Source organism: Watersipora subatra, chromosome 10 (assembly GCF_963576615.1).
Source record: "Watersipora subatra chromosome 10, tzWatSuba1.1, whole genome shotgun sequence".
NCBI lineage: Eukaryota > Metazoa > Bryozoa > Gymnolaemata > Cheilostomatida > Watersiporidae > Watersipora > Watersipora subatra.
Window position 1 is genome coordinate 4,355,590 of NC_088717.1, and position 23,192 is coordinate 4,378,781.

The 23,192-nt window shown below is 35.4% G+C and overlaps 1 protein-coding gene across 1 annotated transcript; it reads right to left on the bottom strand.

Annotated features, from left to right (window-relative positions):
* Positions 1-1,677: 1,677 nt before the first annotated feature.
* On the bottom strand, positions 1,678-23,101 carry LOC137406680 (uncharacterized). Its single transcript, XM_068093293.1, has 10 exons — positions 22,978-23,101; positions 20,114-20,307; positions 18,172-18,359; positions 15,518-15,649; positions 13,138-13,212; positions 12,056-12,243; positions 10,537-10,608; positions 10,031-10,170; positions 3,109-3,240; positions 1,678-2,487 (listed from the first exon to the last, which is right to left on the bottom strand). Exons 1-10 carry the CDS (start codon positions 23,099-23,101, stop codon positions 1,678-1,680), a joined length of 2,055 nt encoding a protein of 684 aa, XP_067949394.1.
* Positions 23,102-23,192: the final 91 nt, after the last annotated feature.

The window sequence follows — 23,192 nt, forward strand, 5'->3', positions numbered from 1 at the left end:
CCTCCTCTACTGATGGCCATAGACGGGTTGCTTATCATATGTGATCAGCATGAACTTCCTTGCCAATTCGGCTGAGGAAAATTGGTTGTCATGATGGCCTTAGGGCTGCTTTCAAGCAGTACTTGCTGGACTTTCTGGAATAGATTTGTGCTGATTTCTATTGCTTAGACAACCATGTTTTCTTCATTAATAATCTCATCTGTTAACTCAGGCTCTGCGCCTCGCATAGCCATGCTACTGTGCATATGGACCCTCATTGCACTTTACTTTTTCTGTTATATTGTTATGTTATGATGTAAAATAAAACAAACCAACTTTAAACTTTCTAGCTACAAACAAGAAGTGACAACTTTTTGAGACCCTAATCATTTGTCCATTTTAATTCCATTGTCATGTGGTTAGAATATGTCATGATGATTTTATTACCACAGTGTCTGCAAGCTAATTCGCATGGTAGCTTAAGCTAGTTCAACACATCTGCAAGTCACCAGAATATCATACAAGATTAGACTAGAAGTTTGAAGCCTCTAAAGTTAAAGATGAGATGACTTCTGAGTAGTAGTAGTAGTGTATACCAAACAAAAATCTTTCTCTCATTGTTCAACCTGCTGAAAATTTTGTTGAAAATCTACACATTACCGTAATGAAAAAAATGTGAATACAGAATATTTTAATACATCAGCCGATTAAGTTGAGCTCAAGAGCCCAACACGTGAGATGATTTGATGCCAGACTGTTTAAAACTAGTAAACCCAGGTTCAGCTCAAGAAAGATAGAGCCTTTGTGAATAATCTATTTTTTGATTAACTCCCAGGGCTCATTATCAAATGAAATGTTTCAACTCAAGTCACAAGCAAACTCACTTTCACTGGGGCTAACTGATGAGCTATTCTAGAAAAAATAAGAGAAATTACTAGATAGCGCGTAAAGCGCAAAATGTAAACATAATTATTTTGTTTTAAGCTTTTAAACTCTTCAAATTAGAACTTATAAATGCATTTATATATATAAAAAATTAGTGAAATATGATAGATACAACATGAATGGAAGAAAAATGATGGTGTTAAGATTCCCTGAGTTTTCTATGTTCAAAAAGAAATATGTGTAAAGAAATTAGTAAAGAAGAACGATAGCCCAAATTTCTGGTAGTTAGTAAAGAAGATCGATAGCCCAAATTTGTGGTTATTAGTAAAGAAGATCGATAGCTAAATAGTCAACACCACAGTTTCAAATGATGGCAAAATAGCCAGTAAGGAAATTGACAAAGTACAAACATAGCAAACACTGAGTGAAGAAATATAAAGATGCTGAGTTATTAGATAACTCCTACTCAACAGATGTTGCTTAGCCAACTTCCAGTTACACCAGATAATAACCAGTTGCAGCAGAGAGCACTTGATGTTTTTGGTTTGAAAGAACTGAATGAATGGAAACTTATAACATTGTATAACTTGAGATATTCTTCAATTGGCAGGAAATGGAAGAACAAGAATACGGAAGTTTTAGCAAGTTATGGTTTTACCAACATTTTAAAAACAAGCAGAATATCACACATTTCTCATCAGGATTATTTCAATGTAGTTTGACTACGCAATAATACAGAAAAATGGACCAAAAATAAACCTAGATATACCACATTTAACCTAGCAATGTCAAACCGCATGTAACAAATACATTTCACAAAGATACCCCATTTTCATTTTTCTTTGCTGATGGATTATCTTCAACAACACTATCCTTCTGATGCTGCTCTGGTATATCGTCGTTAACTTTTTGCTCTGATGCTGCCTCTTCGAAGATAGGAGCGGCTTTTACCGTAGCCCTTGCCAGTGATTCCGAATGAGTAACAACCCGCGGGGTATCTATAACATACTCGGAGCTTTCTCCAAGCTCTTCCGTTGTGAACTCTTGCGATTTGGAGAGAGTTTCAGATTCACTTACAACAGAACGCAAGTCTACCTTAAAATGGTTAGATATAGGAGTTGGTGACAGTGAGACACTTCCTTCAAGCTTATCGATGCCCTCTATGCTTGCATCAGGGCTAGCTATATTTTGTTCAACTTTTAAAAGGTCGGACTTGTTTGATTGGTGAGAGGAAGTAAGAGACGGCTCTTTGAAGCCACTTGGAAGAGAAAAAAGTTTTGACTGGTCTTCTGTCTCCTGTTCATTAGTCATGAATACTGGCTCCGGAGTAGTCCCTAGTGGAGAGACAGGCCGTTCGGAAGTAGTTCCTAGTGGAGACACGGGCCGTTCAGAAGTAGTCCCTAGTGGAGACATGGGCCGTTCGGGAGTAATCCCTAGTGGAGACATGGGCCGTTTGGGAGTAGTCCCTAGTAGAGACACGGGCCGTTCGGGAGTAGTTCCTACTGGAGACACGGGTTGTTTAGGTGCAGTTCCAACTGGAGAGTTTGGCTGTTTGGAGGTAGTTCCCACTGGAGGCATGGGCTGATCTATGTCTTTTGTTGATGATTCCAGCTCCACAACATTCTGCATAAAATAGCAGAATCCTTTAAGTGCATAATATTGCTGTTTATTTATGGAAATTTCTAATTTGTTCTCATAACCTAATGAGAGAGCAAACAAAAGTTTTCTGACAAAAAAAACAGTAAATTCACTTAGTCACATAAAGTAACACAAAATATTTTGTGGCACTTATTGAAGTTGTTTACCCGTGACTGAAATCTATGGTTTATATGTAATAGGAGATAACAAGTATTTAATGAACTCCTTTGCTGTAAGAGCAAGCAACTCCTTAAGGAGGTGAAAAAATTATTTCACTCATGATTGGCATTACAAACGAGATCAAGAAACTTCTAATTTTGTGAGTGTAACCGACAGCTCTCAAATTCATCCAAATATATTTTAATTGCATTTGACAAAAGTCTGAATCCACAGAATTCACAGTCAAATAATTTGCTTTAAATAGCAAAACAGCCAACAGAGGAATGATTTCCTTTCTCATTTTACAGTCACTTCTATAGCCAACCGGTCTTTGTACCAGTCATATTTTAGTGAGTTCTGCACCTCAGCATTACAACATCATGCCGGCAGAAAAATCTTAGACTAACTAAAGGCGCCGCAACCCTGCGTGGCTAAACATATTCTCACCTCTTTAATACTGATCGCAGGAGATGGTGTCACGACCCGCGCTGGTGCACCATTGAACTCATTGCTGGATCTTAGGCTACCTTCAATGTGGGACTTTAACCGTCTAGCGGATTCAAGTCTTTTATTCAATTTCTAGAAACAGAAAATGAGGTAACAAAACGATCATCTACGTCTACGTTATCTTTGTTTGGTTTTGTTTTATGTTTAGTTTTCTGTGTAATTTAATACATTTAGAAGTGTTAAGATTTTAAATTGAATAGTTTATTAACTGTCTTTCACATGTCGAGGAAACCAAACACAACAGGTGACACTGACATACATGAATCTTAATAAAATTGCATCATACTTTACACAATTAATATTTATATAATGATTAGTTCTTTTATATAATATATACCAAAAATGTCAAGAGATTTATCCATGTTTTACCGAGTTTATACTCCACGTGCCTCTCACGCGTTTCTTTAAAAGCCTGCGAGAACTCTAATAAGAACACGAACTAAGACGATTTTCGTGAGGTTGTGTACCACGCTGGCGACCTGGCCAGTGAATCTTGGGATACAGGAGCGATTTGGGACCAGCTCCAATTCATGACATCCCTTGCCGAGGCTCAAACCAGTGCTGCTTGGCAGTTATGAGTGCTAGTCATTAAACCACGGCAGCTACCAGCTAACTTCATCTATTATAATCATATATAAGCTGAGACAAACACTACAGTGTTTAACAGCGCAGTTATACAGTCAAACCTGACATGAATTTAACTAGTTGAATGCCCAGCGTTGCCTAGGTAATAAAAAAGTCTTTAAACAGAAAATTTATTTTTATTTAAAATATGCAAAATTTACCATTCTAACGTTCAAACTTCATATCATGAGAACAGTGTTTCTTGTTCAGGTCAAATGAACTAAAAAAAATAAAATAAAACAACTGTAAAGGTTTTCAAAAGACTGTAACTTTTAAATTTTAAATAAAAGAAATGTTTGGTTGAAATAAATTAGGAGAAAAAATAAAACTGTAAAGATGTTTAAATGTAAATGTGAAATCATTAGCAATTAATGGCTAATGAAAAATTATTTGGTATATGATTATATGATTTTAGTTCGTTTCAGTGTTAGCATCAAAAGGCAAAAATATCGTATAGACCAGTGGTGTCCAACTTTATTAGAGTGGGGCCAATATGTAAAATCAAGCCTAGGCTTGGGTCACACATAGCTGCTTCGTATATCGCAAATAATTGAATTACTATAATTTCACATATCGCAAAGCATCATCCATCACATGTAATTCTCATTTTCCACAGTCATTATATTTACTTTAACTACATGTAATTACAAGAAAAACAAATACATTAATATATTGGCTTAAACTACATGTAATTACAAAATCAAAAATGCGCCAAAATATTGGTTTTAAATACATATATACATGTATGTAATTACAAAAAAGCATCATATGAAATTTGAGTGCAGTGTCCTTGTTGAAGAGATGTTGCGGTGCTAAGTTTTCACTGGTAATGGTACTGAGCATACTACTTTTAGTGAGCCACTTGGTGCTGCTTTTCTCGTACAATCCTGTCTAGGTCAGGTTTAATGTCTGAAAATGAAATCCTGAGCTGCTGAACTAAATGCTCATCGGTTAGTCCGGAGCGATATTTGCTTTTGGTATGCTTCATGCGACTGAAGAACTGCTCACATAAGTAGGTAGAGCCGAAGAGGCTGACCATTCGAAGAGCATGTTTATGTAGAGCTGGATATGCGCCAGCTGGAAAGAAATCATGATAAAACTCTATGAGTTCGTGGCTGAGATGTTGTTGTTTAAGACGATCGTTAGCTGGATGAAATGAATCGGCATATATGTTTATCTTCTTTTCAGTTTCTGCAGACTGAAAAAATCTTTTTGCAAATTCAGGTGATAGATCTGACACGATGTTGGCGTATTGCTCAGAGTTGACCTCAATGCATTGCCCATTCTTCTGACGCTCTGATAGAATTTTGAAGTGAACATAATTCTCCGAGCTGCTGCTCCCACAGCTCAAGCTTTGTACTGAATGCAGTGATGTATCTCCGGAGTTGAGATATGTCCTGTTTCTTTCCCTGTAGCTGAAGGTTCACTACTGACATATGCTGTGATATCAGCTAAAAATACCAAATCAGTGATCCAGAATTGATCTTTGAACTCATCACACTCACGACCCTTGTTTCTCATGAATAAATCAATCTCTGGTAGCAGAATGTTAAACCTTCGCAGTGTTTTAGGGCTGCTGAGCCACCTGATTTTACAGTAATATACTACATCTTTGTATTCACATTCTATCTCCGCAAGCATAATTTCAAATTGTTGATGGTTCAATGCTCGTGATCAAATAAAGTTAACAGTGGATATGACCAGACCCATAACATAATCCATCCTCACAGTTTGCGCTGCTAAGTTTTCGTAATGTATGATACAATGGTATACCACAAGAGGAACATCCCAGTAGTGAGAGCTGAGCAAAAGACCTATTAGTCTAGTGTTTTCCCTGCCACTACAGGTGCTCCATCAGTACAAATTTCAGACACCTTCTCCAGTGGTAGGCTGAACTCAGCAAGTTCTTTTAATAGACTCTCATTGACATATTTTCTAGTTGTTGTGCCATGAAGACTACTCATTCAGTCTCATTATTAGTAAATCCTTAGTAACGTTGAACTCATTATCCACGATATCGTAAATGCAAGCTGAGAAGTGTCAGACAGATGTGCTCTCATCTAATGCTATGCTGGAATAAACAAACTTCTTAATCTGGGCTTTCATTGTACGCTCAATGTCCTTACTCAGATTTTCCACGCTTCTTGCAATGATGTTTCTTGACAGAGTAATACTTTCTAAATTGCTTCTTTTATCAGGGCAAAATTCAACTACAAACACTGCCAGTTCCTACAATAATAAAGCAAGGTTAAAATACAAGCAACTGATAGTTACTAAAATATAATAACAATGACAATGGCAAACCACACAAACTTTTGTTGAAATTTTTATTTTAGCTTAAGATATATCAAGCTATGAGAGGAGTTAAAACTTGCCTCTGTCTTTTAAGGTGTACAACTCTACGCCTATAGTTGTTTTATGCAACTCTTATCTCGCATATATTTAAAAAAATGCTTACCTTCTTAGCAAATTCTCCATGTTGAAATGGTAGTTGTCGTTGATCAATTAGTTGAGCAATAGCGAGACTGCATTTTATGGCTTTTTCACTAATCTCTGCATATCTTGTAAAATGTTGCTGCTGTTGCTGCAGATTCGATGATACTGAGTTGTATTTCTCCTGTCTGTCACGACCTGAGTGTTGCTCAGATGCGCTACGACGAGTTGTATAATGCCGCCTTATGTTGTACTCTTTGAGCACAGCAAATACTTGACTGCATATAACGCAGATTGCTTGGCTCTCCCCGTGGTATTTGATGGTATTGCAATTTCCAACTGCTATTAAATACTCTTCCCTCGCAGTCGACCTTCCTGCGTGTGACCAAAATTGTAATTGAGCAATACGTATTGAGCTAGCATCCAGCAAGCTGCAGAAAATTCCCATTTTTCAGCTCAGATTGAGATTCCCGTTTGAGATGTTCAATCAGCTAATAGAAATAAAGGCTGTAAGGGAATTTCGAAAAAAGCAGATGGGAAATTCGAAATTTTCAATAATATTAGTTGGTGCATTTTTATGCGCGCCGCTACCAATAGTTGCGGTGTTCGCTAACTATAAACTAAGAACATTAGATAATATAAACTGGATAATCATAAGATAAATTGTTAAAACTTTTTTTAATATGCTGGCCTTCGGGAGCCACAAAAACCAAGCCGCGCGCCGGGTGCGGCCCCAGGGCCTCATGCCTGAACATGCCTGGTTTAGACGTAGAGTGGTCTAGAAACCCATAGTAATTATCCAATGCAATCACTTCTTGGTAAAAATCATCATCATTAAAAGATAGTAACAAAACAATATGTTAACCTTAGTAACTATAATTACCTACAATAACTTTAGTGCATTTTGTAGGTATGATCTGGAAAAAAACTTAGCATTGCAATGTACTACTTGCAGAGTTCTTACCTTCAAGACCGACGTGTGATATAAACTAATAAACTATTGAATCTAACTTAAATGAATTTAGCTTACTAAATACATGCTTGAAAGAAGTTTTCGTATGCATTTGAGTAAACTTGACTAAAATCTTATTACTTATCTGTTTGCGAACCCGTTTTTCCTATAACGGGTGACGCTGAATTGAGATATGATCGACAAATTTTTATTTCGAGAAAAACTATTGTTGATATTGTTTTGCGGATAACAAATTAGTCCTAGTAAGATGAGGACGAAAAAGCATCGTGTTTCATAGAGTTAATAGAGTTTCAATAAATACATCATTTAGCGTGAAAAATCGTGAAAAGGTATACGGTATATGATAAGATTGGTAATTAGATAAGAGCTGTATAGCTCAGTGGGTTAAGCGCGCCGTTTGCAAACTTGCGGTTGTGATTCACCGTGAGTTCAAATTCAGCAGAATGTGAGCTTATAATTTCAAGATTTTAGTAGCTGTAGCTGGACATATGGACCAACACAAGTACATATAGACAAACTTTGGGATTTATATATATAACTAGATATGTTATTGAAGCTATATCAAATGTCAAAACAGCTGTATTAAATATTCCAAGACGAGTACACTATAATTTGTCTGAAGATGAATCTTTTGAGATTTTATCACAAAGTATTAGTATTTTTCTTGTATTTTTTATTACTTTTAATGCTTGAGGTGATCTAACTGTCAGGATGTTTTAGGATTAAAATTCACAAAACTGGATCATGGTTAAAAAGCTCAGATTAAGTGAGAGTATTATTATGACGCCTATACAGTGGACCCTCACCATACGATTTCAATCCGTTCCAGTGTTGGCATCGTAGGGCCAACACTTCTTATAAATGGGTATAGAAACTCACAGTAAATACCTAATGCAAACACTTCGTAAAAATCATCAACATTTTCTATACGTACTGTTACTGTACATATTAAAAGATAGTAACAAAATAATGTGTTAACCTTAGTTACTATAGGTACCTACAGTAACTTTAGTGTATTTAGTGGTTATGATCTGCAATAAAATGCAACATTACAATGTAATATGTGCATGACCTACCATAGAGAGTTCTTACTTTCGAAGCAGGTGTATAGCATAAGCGTTGAATTTAACTTAAATGAATTTAGCTTACTAAACACATACTTGAATTGAAGCTAAGTTTTAGTACATATTTTTAACTAGTGTACTGAACTCCAATTTTTCATTGCTAGAATTTTATCCCCTGTTTCTGGTTTCTTTTCACAATAACTAATAACGAATAATGCCAAACTGAGCGAGATCGAGCATCGCATCAGTTTCAATCGTCGTTAGAGGGATTTCGTGAAATAGCATATCGGCATACAGTAGACGCTCCTAACGTAAAACCATAAAAAACATACAACGCAAAAAGCGTAAAATATAACATATACCTCTTATAACATAAATTCCAGATAATGTAAAACAATTATCTGAAATTTTTGCTTCCTACTACGTAAAAAGTTCCATATAACGTAAAGCTGTATTAAGTCGGGCGCCTTTTCCAAATCGATTTGAATGTTAGTCTATATCGCCGTACTTGCAAAAGGAAAAACGCTGAGCGTTTACCGTTACATCTTTGATATATAACTTTTGGGACATTCTAGTTCGTCGTAATAGATCATTAAACGTGTCGACAAAAAGGCGAATAGGATAGCTGCGCGATTGTTCATAAATACCAATGTGATCAATTGGTGCAGGTGCTACAGCACCGGTTTACCAGTCTTAATGTCATGAGTTTGACTATCGTCAAAAATCTTCTTTATCCTAACCTTGATTCCTGGATAGTGGATAGAAGCGGAAAATGTAGAACTGCTTTTTATAGTAAAAATATTTTGTTGCTTTGTCTTTTTGTAGACGTAAAAAATTTTTGTCATTAGCTTTATTTTGCAGAATAGACTTTGCTGTTTAGAAAAATAAGCAAATCGTTGTGAATAAATGTCGAAAAATGTGCAGTTCCTATCAACTTGTTGTAAATTTACCGGAATTATGGTCTATCAAACCCGTGAGATAGATCATAAAAAGGAGAAAATTTGTCGATGCAAGCCAATAATTCTGCAGTTACGGTACAGCCTACAAATTAAAAGAGTTAAGTCAAGTTTTTCCTTTTTGTATGGCCAAAGGGGTGAGTTTGGTAATATCTAGGAACGGATTAGGCAATTTACATGTATTTTACTGTTCTTATAACGTAAATTCCCTATAACTTAAACATTCCTGGAACAGATTATTCACGTTATAAAAGCTTCTATTGTATTTGTTATCCTGATGTAATCAGCACACCGACCGCCAAATTTAAAAACCATAAAAAATTTTAGTTGATTTTTTATGGCGAAAAATATTTCATATGAAGAGGGCCAAAAATCAGTGTGTTCTACATCGCAGGGCCAAAGAATCGTATAACAGGGTCATGGTAACCCGAGGGCACGCTGTAGTTACAAAGACATTGACAGAATAGAGATGCATAACTTTGTAACTCGAATACAATAGATGATACCAACTATAGCAACTATAGCAAGTAGTGACATCATTTCGCACATATTTTTCTTCAAAGCGTTTTAACCATGATTAAAGTTCATCAAATTTAATTTTAAAATTTCAAATTTAAATCTAATTTAGCTGTTTTATAGTGTTTTATAACAATTGTTTTCTAAGCAGATTAACTAACATATCAGTAGAGGTTTATTATTTAATTATTATAAATTATGGTTTTCAACTAAAATTTATAATAATAACTTGGCTTCCGATTTCAGTTGTACTAAAATATATCAAAAACTGTCTGTAACGGAAGGAAGATGTTTACCTCAGCCTCTCTTGTCTCAGCCGAACCAGCTGCAGGTTTAATAATGATTGCAGTTGAAATTAAATCCCTTCCACCTTTGCAGTTGACTGATGCCGTGTAGGGCACCATATTGGGGCTTCTCGCCATCATTGGTCGCTCCACTGATTTGATATGAAATACAAATCATCATTATATTAGCATTCCTGGTCTTTTATAATCAATATAAAATCAACAAATCTCACTTTATCATTGTGTGTCTGTCTGTTAGTCTGCCTCAACGCTATGCGTTTCCATATTTTTGGCCCAATTCCATTCAAGTGATTAACCTATGGTAGGTCTGCGGACAAATAAATAAAAGATGACAGGTCTGTTGATCAATTCTTGAGTGATGGCAAATGGGCAGTTAAATAATTGGAAAGACTGCTATTTGTGTTTAGCAAAGAGAGGCAAATCTATTATGAATGATGGTTATAGGATTCCTCATAAAATATCAATAAATATCTTTCATTTAATGATTAAATTTTTACCTTCTTTCTTAGGCTCTCTATAAAGCGGAATATAGCAGTTTTCCTTTTTGAATGCCTCCAGTTTTCCCTGTTCTGCGTAGTAAAATATAACAAGTTACAGTAAATCTACTAATCTAAATATCAAAAAAATGAAATCTATCAAACATTGACAAAAGACCCAATTGACACGCGGACGAACCTTTACTCACAATTGCATTAGCTCATGTAAATTTTAAATAATAACATTAAATTTCGGCAACAATTTGGCTCTCCAAGCATCACATCTTCATAAGTGAAAGCGAAAAAACAGAGAAAGTTACGGAGAAAGCAGAACAACATCGAATGAATAAAAACAAGAACTACATCTTAAAATCAATGATAAGAGAAATCCTTAGCCATTTGTCACATGATAAGATTCCGCACTTGTTTATAATGCATTGCTTGCATTATGTGACCACATCCTTCAACCATATTCTCTGAGTGCATCCTCCGATCACATCCTCTGATCACATCCTCTGATCACACCCTCTGACTAAATCCTCTGACTACATCCTCTGACCACATCCTCCGACCACATCCTCCGATCACATCCTCTGATCACATCCTCTGATCACATCCTCTGACTAAATCCTCTGACTACATCCTCTGACCACATCCTCTGATCACATCCTCTGACCACATCCTCTGGCCACAACCTCTGACCACATTTTCTGACCACATTTTCTGACTACATCCTCTGACCACATTCTCTGACCATACCCTCTAACCACATCCTCTGACCACATCCTCTGACTATGCCCTCCGAACACATTATCCGACTACATCCTCTGAGCACATCCTCAGGCCACATCCTCTGACCACATCCTCTAACCACATTCTTTGACCACATCCACTGATCTCATCCTCTAACTACATACTCTGACCCCATCCATTGACCACATCCTCCGACCACATCCACAGGTAAAGGATGTGGAGTACCACATCTATTAACTATATCCTCTAACCACCTCCTCCGACCACATCCTCCGACCACATCCACAGGATGTGGAGTACCACATCTATTAACTATATTCTCCAAACACATCCTTCGACCACCTCCACTGACTATATCCTCTGACTAGAATGCGTACTTATACAAAAAATCGAATAAAATATATTAAAAAGTAAATAAACTATACAAATATTACAATCTAAATAATTTTCCATTTAGCTTTTCTTGAAAATATAGTTGTTCCATTCTAGAACAGTTAATGATGATGTCAGCTCATATACTGTGTGTTATATCACAATTATCAGTTGTTCCACATTTAGGCTAATTTGGTTGTTGATTAGAACAGATAATTTTTGGAACCGATAAAGGTAAAGAACACCAGTGAAAGTTACTGGCTTTAGAGAGCGACTAGAGCTACACAATAGGAAAGAATTTAAACATGGCAAATATAAAATAGCCAAGCTTTTCAACCAAGCTGCTCCAACTGCTCTACTCTGTCTATTACATCTTTCGTTCAACCATGAAATTTATCAACAACCTCTTACTGACCTTTGGTAAGTGTTTGAGCAGCAGCATCTTCTCGCAGTGGCTTTCTGCTAGCAACCGCACTGACAGCTCTGCGTTTGCTGCTAGAAATAAGTGGAGTAGATCTGGGAGTGAAGGAACTGGCAGGTCGATCATTCCGTCGTGCCACCATTCCACTTACATAATGTACATGCGTTTCCAGCCACTTCTCTCTGTTATGTCACAAATATAATAACAAAAACCAGACGGTAAAATTTTATTTACTTCAAACTGACCCACATCCATTTTTAGCAAACAAAAAGTACAGGTATAAATAAATAGAGGTAGATTTGAACTAGACAATTTGTATGCGCAATTCCATGACTATAAATTTCATATTCCAAACCTCAATGAAACAGATTCAGCTATAATTGTATGTAAAAATTGTTTGTCCCTGGTCTTCATTCTACTATCTATAAAATGCACTTTATAGTCTATAGCCCATAATCTATAACCCATAATTTCTAGTCTACAGCCCATAACCCATAGAGTATAGCCAATGTCCTGTAGTTTACAGTAGATAGTTTGTAGTCTATAACCCACAATCTATAATATATAGACCATAATCTATACTCTGTAGTCTAAAAACCATAATATGTAATCTATAGCCCATAATATGTAGTCAATAGCACAAAATATGTAGTCTATAACTCCGACTCATAAGCCCATAATCTGAAGTCTATAGCCCATAATCTATGATCTAAAGCCCATAATCTAGAGACCATAATCTGTAGTTTATAGCCCATACTATGTTGTCCATAGCCCATAGTCTGCACTCCACATCCCATAGTTTGCAGTCTATAGTCCATCAACTGTAGTCTAATGTCAATAGTTAATACAGTAGTTAAAACTTTCTGTGAATGAACATTTTACCTGATCCAATTGAGACTTTTGTTGCATAAGATAAAAATTTAATTTGTAGAACAAACCAACTAGATATTTGCCTCTGTTTCTGGTCATACAGTAATAAATAGGGTGTTAGAAACGCATCCCTAAATTCTATCTAGAAACTAGAGTATGAGTCAATCTATGTGTACAGGTTAACTTCAGCCAATAAGCTCACTTACGTATTGTATCTGGAACCAATCATGTATTTCCTGTATTTTCCAGCCGTTTTGTCCATCTCTATTTTGTTTGCCTTCCTGCATGCAGAAAAAACAAGTTAACACTAACAATCATAAAAGATTAATACTTTTATGGTTTTATTATATTTCTATTTTATTTCTATTTTCTATTTTATGGTTTTTAGTATCATTCGTCATTCCGCGACATGATGTGATGGCATCATAATCAACTCAGAGAATACCGGCTTATGCTTTTACAACGCAAAAAGTAATGACTTATCCTCGAAACATTCAGCATGATCAAGAGTTGATAGACTGCGTAAAAGTAAAACTAACTGCTCATGTAGCCATGATAATCTATGAAAACTGTCAAAATATCTGAACAGATGATAATATGTGTATTAATATTCTGTGTTTGACTAGTTACCTGTAATCTGATTGGTTGGATTCTTTCATGTCATTGATAGAAGGGCAAGAAAGAAAGCGTATATCTATAGAAATAAACTAGCCCAATGCCGACGTTGCAAAGGTAATAGAATAATTACCTTATAAATTTGGGTAAATTACTTGGAAAGCTAGATGCTATAACTGGACTGGACACAAGGTTTGACAAAAGACAAACACCGAGATTCGTTCATATATTTGTGTGCACACAATTCCAGAGCAGTCAGCTAAGAAAGAATTTAAAAGAGTTTTGTATGATTACAAAAGGAAGACTCAGAAAAGCCTTCCTTATTTATCATAGAAGAAGGCGTGAAGGTGATTTTGAGAAGCCTTTTAGCATAGAACTAGGCTAAAGGCACATATTATATTAGCTATTACCACACTTTGCATGATAATACCATATTATAGAATGGATGGCATATTGAAACAGTTTTGAACTACTGGGAGGATTTTGTTCAATATTAATTTAAAAAATTAGTCGAATCAGCATTTAGATAGTAGAAACTTTCATACTAAAGTACGGCTGTAACAAAGGCACATGAATAGAGAAGTTTAGGAAGACTCTACCATGTAATAATCATTCTGTAGAGCAAGCAAATCTGATCAGTTATATTTTGTTTTATGTTCCGTTATTATCATTATTATTATCCTGTTACTAATAAACATTTTTTATCAGCATTTCAACAAATATGTAGGTCATATCCGGGTCATATATATATAGGTCATATCCAGCCAACGCATTTACAGCAGTAAATATATCATTTTAACATTAAATTCAATGATTAAACTAAAGATAAAAATATAGAGACTCAAGTTGTAGCAACGGCTAGTATGTAAACAATAGGTTATTCATATGAAAAATATTTAGTCTGCAAATCTAATAAAATCAAACTTTTTTGTTTGTTTGAAGAATTGTTAATATAAATGCATGGAGTTCAATCAGAGTACAAAATTAATATAAGAAACAATACAGAAACACTCATTAAGGTTTAAAGATTTCTTTGCTATTGTTTTAATAATGATAGCAAAAGAATTTGTGAGAGCCAATGTTAGCCAACCATATTGCTCTAAACAAACTACATAAAAGCAACATGTAAACTTATTTGTCTATTTCAAAGAATATATTGATACACCCATATTTTAGCAAAGAATAAAAAATTGCAAGCGTATAATTTTGCCATGAATACAACATTATGTCCATCCTAAAAATTACAGAGGAGCGTAAAAAATAAAATACGGTAGCCTTGTGTATTGCGCTGTCACAAATTCATGAGTCGCCATTCAGTACTAGTTAACTAAACACCATTTCCTGTCATAATTTTCTTTGGATTCGCATACATTATCAGATTAAAACATGTATTACATCACATTACCTACATAAGCATGTTACATGCATAGGGTACCTTCCTTCGCCAACTGAGTGAAATAAAAAACTTCATCAACATAACTCTTGAGCGCATGGTCTACGACCATTTCTTATAGTTATAACCTGTAGCCTTAGCTCACCATGATAGGGAACTACAACTTTAGTCTTAGCTCACTAGGATAGCAAACTATAATAGTTGCTTTTTGTAGATATCGCTAATGATAACAATAGCCTAAACTCTTAGCAACTGTTAAGTATAACTGTAGCCTTAGCTCATAGTGATCACTGAGTATAACTGTAGCCTTAGCTCATAGTGATCCCTGAGTATAACTGTAGCCTTAGCTCATAGTGATCACTGAGTATAACTGTAGCCTTAGCTCATAGTGATCCCTGAGTATAACTGTAGCCTTAGCTCATAGTGATCACTGAGTATAACTGTAGCCTTAGCTCATAGTGATCCCTGAGTATAACTGTAGCCTTAGCTCATAGTGATCACTGAGTATAACTGTAGCCTATGCTCATAATAATCACTGTCAAAACTGTAGTCTTAGCTTATAACGATCGCTAACTCACAGTTGCAAAGCTTCTTCGTCCAACTTAGCTTTGAGATGGAAAGCCTCGTGTTTCCCATCGTCCTTTCTTTGAGCGATATACGAGTAGGTGAGGTCAGGTGCTGAGGTGAACTTGAGCCGGTTCCTTAATAATCTGCAAGTAGTAAAAAATGCTCAAATTTACTACTAATATTTTAATTTGTAAACCTTTTGGAAAAAATTTATTTTAATGAAATTTTAAGCTAGACCAAAGAGGTCTACTGCTTGTGTGTACCTTTTATAATTGTTCTAGCTACAGTAACATACACGGAACGGTTTTAGAAAAATAACTCTTGTTTAAAAGACAGCAATTAAACTAAAAAGGTTACAAAGCGTCAGCATTATAGAGTCCTTGAGAAGATAATATAAAAATATCATATTCAGGTCTTTGTTAAAAATATTTGTTGAATCTTTGACAATGATATTATACCTATATAAGAACAATACACCAGTTTTAAACTGCTGAGAATATGTACTCCTATTCAACTTCATTGTCAATGTTCAAAAGGTTACATATCAAGGCAGCGGCAGCAACAATATATATATATACATATATTTCTCAAAGTATGTCTGTATGTCGTATATCTGTCTGTCATTCCGGCTATAGCAATTATTAGAATAGTTATAGCTGGACAGCAATTCAGATGTAAAGTCATGGCTTACCGCCATTAGAAGCCTATCTTATTAAGCAGCTTACTAGAATTTTCCATTGAAAATGTGCCTGGCTAACAGCTTGAAAGTTACAGTTGTTTGACAAAGTTTTAAAACCTTTACAGTTGTAATTATTTTTCTCTTAATTTACTTCAACTACACAAAACACTTCTCTCATGATATGTAATTTGAAAGTTAGAATGGGCAATGTTGTTATATGTTAAATACAAATCAATTTTCTGTCCAAAGACTTTTTGGTTACCCGGGCAACGCCGGGGTAGCACAGCTAGTGTTATAGGATAGGCTAGTTTTAAGTCTGTTTAAATATTTTCTAGCATGATGTTGATGAAAGACAGCCATCAGAGGTTCTTTACTACCCTAATTAATCTATTCAAAAAATTTCTATTGTAAATGGAAGTCAGAAACAACACCCATTTGTGAATGTGCTACCTGTATTTGTGATCTTGCTACCTGTATTTGTGTTGGTACTACCTGTTGACTTGTTAACACTCGCTAAAACTCTTTAAAAATGGTTGGACGGCGAAAAACCTTCAACATTTCATGACAACAAGAAGATCGTTTTTATAATTGCCTGTAGTGTCTTATAACAATATGTAAATAGTTAAATAATAATTCACAAATGATACAAAGTAGATTTAACCAATCAAAATACAGAATTATGAGCTTCTGCTTTCCGATAGGTATTATTGACCTTCTGACTATCAGACCTTCTGATCTTTAAAACAGTTACATGAGTTGTTGTACGCTAAAAGCTCATATCTTATTCTAAAGGTCAAGTAACCAGCCGGCAGCAGTCACCACATAGAAGCTACACCGAAGCTTTCAGCCTTGATATATGTTGGTTTGGATATGAGGCAATGCAGTCGAAGCTCAAATGACTTTCATTAGCGAATGCAATGCTTACTTAGTTCATATAGAAATGAGTGATTTCATAGGTGCATTATGGCAACAATAGAACAGGAAATAGCTAAAATGACATTAATTTCCTATTTTATGTTTCAGGATTGCTACTCATTTCAAACTTCACTTGAGCTGCAGGAAATCTTCTCTCTTTGAAAGGCTTATGTTATGTACTGTCAAGAAATGATATTATTTATGAATTTTTGTTCAAAGACTGCATATACCATGCAATCTAGAAAAGCAGTGGCTTCACCTTCTATAACAAAATAGACAAAAAATGAAAAATGCAAGAAAAAATGTTGTGAAATTTAATTTGCATGAAGGCATGTAACACTTTTAAGGCTGGGCCTGAGATAATTCGGGAGTTGTTTTCCCACCTGATGCAACTCCTGAGGAAACTCGGCTGCATAGTTTAGCATTCATTCTTACTTTTGGTTTATGTAGGATTATGAAATTTTGGTTGCTTTGTTTGTATTGTGTTTTTGGCATAATTCCAATATTTCAAAACGATTTGACTATGAGATATTGAGATATCGGCAAAATACGCAGAGCACTTTTAACCGACCAAGGAATGAAAAATGGCCGCTCTATCTGACTCTGTGTACTGTAACCATTGTTTCTTTCTTCAGATATCTCTAAAACATCATTTATTTCCCAAAGCATGAAATAAAAACTATTCGATTCTCTTTGACTTCTGTTTCCTTTATTGAGTTCTACAAGCTTGAAGCTTCAAATTGATAATCAGTTCAAAAGGAGTTGTACTCTCCTAAGTGATTTCACAGTCAATTGAAAGGGATCAAGGGGTCTGCTAGGGTCTGTCTAAGATCAAGTGGTCCTGCTTGTGTATACAATTGATTTGCTTGTGCATACAAGACTAGGGTTCAAGGAGTTAAAAAATTAAGGAACACTCATTTAATTTTTGGCGGTCTAGCAGCCTGAAGGTAAAGAATATACCAGCCTAAGAACCGGAAAAAGCAAAAGGCACACTCCAGGCCAAGCTCAAACAATATTCAATATTCACAGATAGGTAATGGGCAACAAGAGTCAGATAAAATGAGATCTTACTGCGCTCTGGTGGGTGTCCCGTGCTTAGGGTTGAACCCATCATGGCTCCCTCCTAAGGCTATCGTTTTAGTAAGGTAGTTGTGAGTACTGTTTGGTCGATAAAATGATCGGTTAGCTGGTTGTGATCTAGGTCGCAGAGTAGGGCGGAATGTCTCAATAGGGGTTGTATATCCTGCCAATTGACCTTGCTGCAGCAGACATAAATGTTCGAGAAATGTTTTCAGAAGCACACTCTAAAGAAGTCATTGCACCTTATAATCCCAGCAATAAAGAAAAAAAACAGCAATATATGTGCAGTAAGACTGCAGTTTACTCTCCTAGAACGTATTATATTATCGAAGTCATGTTTGCGCGCTGAACAACTGTTGCAGAGCAGCCGACTGATAGGTTCACAGAAAAAGCAGTGAATATGGCAAAGCTTGGATACAAGAAACATAGCAGTGCGTGAAAATGAATTAATCATCGGTGTGTCCGATGTTGAATCGATATTGAATAGATAATTATTATTATAATATTAAATTATATATTGAATTTGGAGTTGTCTTCTCAAAAGCAAAAGAGTGCAATTTGCAGGAAGACATACCAAGAAAGAAATAGCCTAGTGCAGACTCAATAAGAAAACAATGCTGCCAGCCAACTATTATGTATGCTGACTTTGATGCCTTACCTTATAACCAGAGACACTAGAAATAAACATTACAAACCTTCACTCCAATAAGGAACGATATATGTAAGAAAAATTTATACTATGCGTATGTGAAATATTATGCAGGCCTGAAACCTTTACCTTGTCTAAGTTTAAATAGGCATTACAAGCTGAAAAACCAAACAGATATGCTAACTGGTAACGGTAGTCATCTCCCATGTTTTTTGCAGCTTAATCAGTTTAACAATAAGTTTTGAGGCTAATTTTTAAGCCGAGAAATTTGCTGTCTTGACATAAAATATTCTCATATCCAATTATTCTGCGCATAGTTTATTTGTTCACTCTGAGGTGAACAGCTGTGGTTGAGGTATCCTCGATCAAGCTGATAATCTGTACGATAATAAAAGCCATGCTCGTCTGCAACCACGGTTGGAAGGCGGAAAAAAGGATTGCCACGTGTGAGATCAGAACATATACTGGTGAAAAACGGGGGCTTCACTAACTGAAACATATTGATTGAACACAATCAAGCATTACCCTACAAAACTAGCATTCCTATTCAACTTTGACCTTTTCTGCTACTGCTTTGCGCCTTTTCAAAACTCAACATCTCTTCTGCTCACTTAAAAAATATAACTTAAGCCTTAGATGGTGTTACCTGTGGTTTTTCTAACCCTAGTAATGTAAGCTAGAGTGATGTAACAACTGGTTATCAGAATTGACCAATAAGAATGTAAAGGCATGATCACAATGCTACACCTTTTGGTTGACCAAGTCAATGCCCAGTTATATCACAGAAATTTCTTACAAATTTTTTGTCAATTGTCAAAAATACACCTATCACAAGTGATACTCAATTTTTTGTGGGATTGTGATGACTTCGATGAAACAAAAGAAGGCATTTCGTAATCATAAAACACAATGTAATATTACATTGTTTTCCTTATATTATGTATGTAATCATGAAACTCGACACCCTAAAATGAGTAATGCACCATTTTCCTATCCCCTGGTGATGTGGAAATAACAAAAGTAGAATTCAGCTAGCTCAAACACACTGGCCAAATACAAAAATAATCAAATATAAATAACTGCCTTAATTTAAAAGTTAGAGTGGTAAATTTTGTATATGTTAAATAAAAAGGAATTTTTTGTGCAAAACATTTTTTTATTACTCGTGTAACGCCCTGTATTCAGCTAGTCATGCGTAAATCGTAAATCATTAATACAAAGTACGTACAAATATATGTGCTGATCAATTACTTATGAACAAAATCAGTGTGTTCACACACGCACCTTGGTTGCCGCAAGCAGACCTTTGTTGATGAGAGGGTGTTCTGGAGAATGATATATTCCCTTAATTTCCTCAAACACATAAACAGGAGTCGTGTTATTTTCAATGCAGTCTTTAAAAACAACATCCGTGACCTCTCCTCTAAGGCTATCTAAATAGTCTTGAGACTTTTGGAAGGATGTCGCATACTTGAGCTCTAAAAACAAAAATGGCGGCTGTTAGCGATCTAGGTATGACTCATTCGTTTAAATAGCATAGACTTAGTTTTTTGAATTAAACTCCAAGCACTCTTGTGAATATGTGTTTATGTGCAAAACTCTTGCCTTTCCATTTATCACTTGCGCGTAATAGGCACCGGAATAATGAATGTTTGTGGATGCACAATCGCATATAACATGCCTATACGCAAAAGGTTTTTTGCACCTGATGAAAGATGCTGTTGAAGACAGCGACAGCACTAAACTATGTTGAACTACAGCTGAGCTTAGAACAAGATAATGACCACTAAATAACTAGATCGTCTGTTTACAATTGTTCTATACGGCGCATGGAGTCAGCCATAGCCTGTCAACAACACAACAAACTTTGGTTAGCAAAGAGATAAGAATTTAAAAAAATCTATGACGTTGAAGGGTTTCTAATGAGAGTCAATGGTTGTGCAATGTGTAAGTATCCTAATCTGTAAAAGTAACTTGCACTGTCAGCAAGTCCTTTCAAAATTAAAACAAATTTAATTAAACCAACTTATCAGCAGCAGGCGCTAACAACACAAATAGCTAACAACATGTATAGCTAACAACATGTATAGCTAACAACATGTATAGCTAACAACATGTATAGCTAAAAACCAGCATAGCTAACAACATGTATAGCTAACAACATGCATAGCTAACAATAGATATAGCTAACAACATGTATAATTAATGGCATGTATAGCTGACCACACATATAGCTAATAACGTGTATAACTAATAACATGTAACGCCAATAATACATATAGCTAACAACATGTAGCCTAAAGCTGACAACACCTATAGCTAACAGCATAACTTGTTAACATCACATAAAGCTGACAACATATATAGCTAACAAAAAACATAGCTAACGACATGAATTGCTAGCAATACATATAGCTAAGAGCATGCATAGTTATTAACAAACATAGCTAGCTAATGTGTTGAATGTCTTCAAAATCACCACAAGAGTTCTAGCTATCATATATCCATATTCAATCAGTAAAAAATTGAAAAAACTTTGCTTTTCACACTCAGAGGCAGCTCACATCTTCAGAGCTGATAGTTTATTATCATTCCTAGTAGTTCACCTTCAAGGATAGCTTTGAGGACATAAGGGAGTAGAGTTGACAGTTTTACTCCTTCACCAACTAACTATATGAAGCCCTTAGCAAACTATCAATCATTATATTTGAGAAGGTCAGCGACAACCTGGCAGCCGCATAACACCTAGTATTTCCTAAAGTCTATTACAAACATTAAGAAATGTGCAATTCCAAAACACTGCAGCCTGGGAGCACATTGTTCATTTGTTCCTTGATCAATGTTTGTTCAAAATCTAAGCAAACGCGTAAAGCCACAAAACTGAATATTATTGTCAATGAGAGGATATCTCTCTTTCTCTTGCAGTCGGTCGTTTTTGACAATGACTGTTTTATAGTTTAGGTATCACATATTTTTAGATCTTGCAGAATCTGCATATCTGACACCCATATATATACAGATTCTGCATATTGCAGAATCTGTATATTGTCTGTTTAGTTCTGAAAACATGTTATTCTCCGCTACATCATTGAAGATGTAGAGTGAGGATGAAAGGATATAAACTACTACTTATTGTCCTGTTCAACATAACATCATTATGCTCCCTTATGTTAAAATAATACACAGACTCTAGGCGCACAGTCTTTATCTAGTTATTTGCAAATACATGAACTTGAATTTAGTTGTGGCTTAAACATTGTTGAACAATTGAAAGTTTGGATTGTCATTTCTAGTTTCATTTGGCTTATGCATGCAGCGTCTAGTGATGAGAGATTTGCCTCCCCTCTCCTAGCTAGACTAGCTAACATTCCTGATAAAATAAATGTGTAGCGAAACAGACGAAAAATGTTTGCAGACACATAGAAGCCAAATTGGTCCTTAGCAACTTTTTCATCTCGTATGAGAAAGCGATGTTTAAAATTATATTACGATAACTATATATATAGACATACAAAGCTCTGCATAATGTGTTGTTACGGGTGACTCAATCTTTGAGTACACATTTTGACTCTTGCCGTTACGAAATCAATCAAAATAAAGCAATTCATAATCGGTTATGTGGCTCTCTATAGAGTAAAATCTGGCTGCATAATCAAGTTGCAATTCAAAATTAACGCTATTGTATAATTTCAAACCATACATTCAACAACACCATTCAACCAGTAATAATATGCAGATTAACAATATTAGCTACGTAATAAGGTTATATCTGCATGACAAGAAAAGGTAATCAATGCGAGACCTGGGAATCATACTGTAGCGTATTAAAGATATACAAAAATGAGTGAAATTTGAACTATGAGTATACACAGTATAGGTATAGCTCAATTTTTAGTTAACTTGATATAAAATTTTGAAAGCTGCATATTATGAAGTTTTTAAGATTTCATATATATTGCCATATAACTTTTTCCTATAAATTACTCTGAACATAGCGCTTTGAGAACATACTCTTAATTTTATATCAAAAACAATTCAATCAAATACAGAGAGATTTCCTTAGTGCATGTGCGTTTCAAACATGCAACAGCCTACAAAATTTTAAAACATAGACACTTAAAAAGGCAAATAAAATGGCACAAACTTACCTCGTTGAGTAGATACTTTATCCCAGTATGCATGAGATGCAATACAGGATATACTTGGCTTAGTACGTGAAACACATAGAGCTTTTTTGTCAGGAAGAGAGGCTCTTGTCTCCACGGTGGGCATAATCTATCTGAAAGTTAATTATGTATCGTCTAATGAGCGGAAAATCATGAGCTCAAGTATGCGTACAGCATATGGGAAGATTAAGCAATAG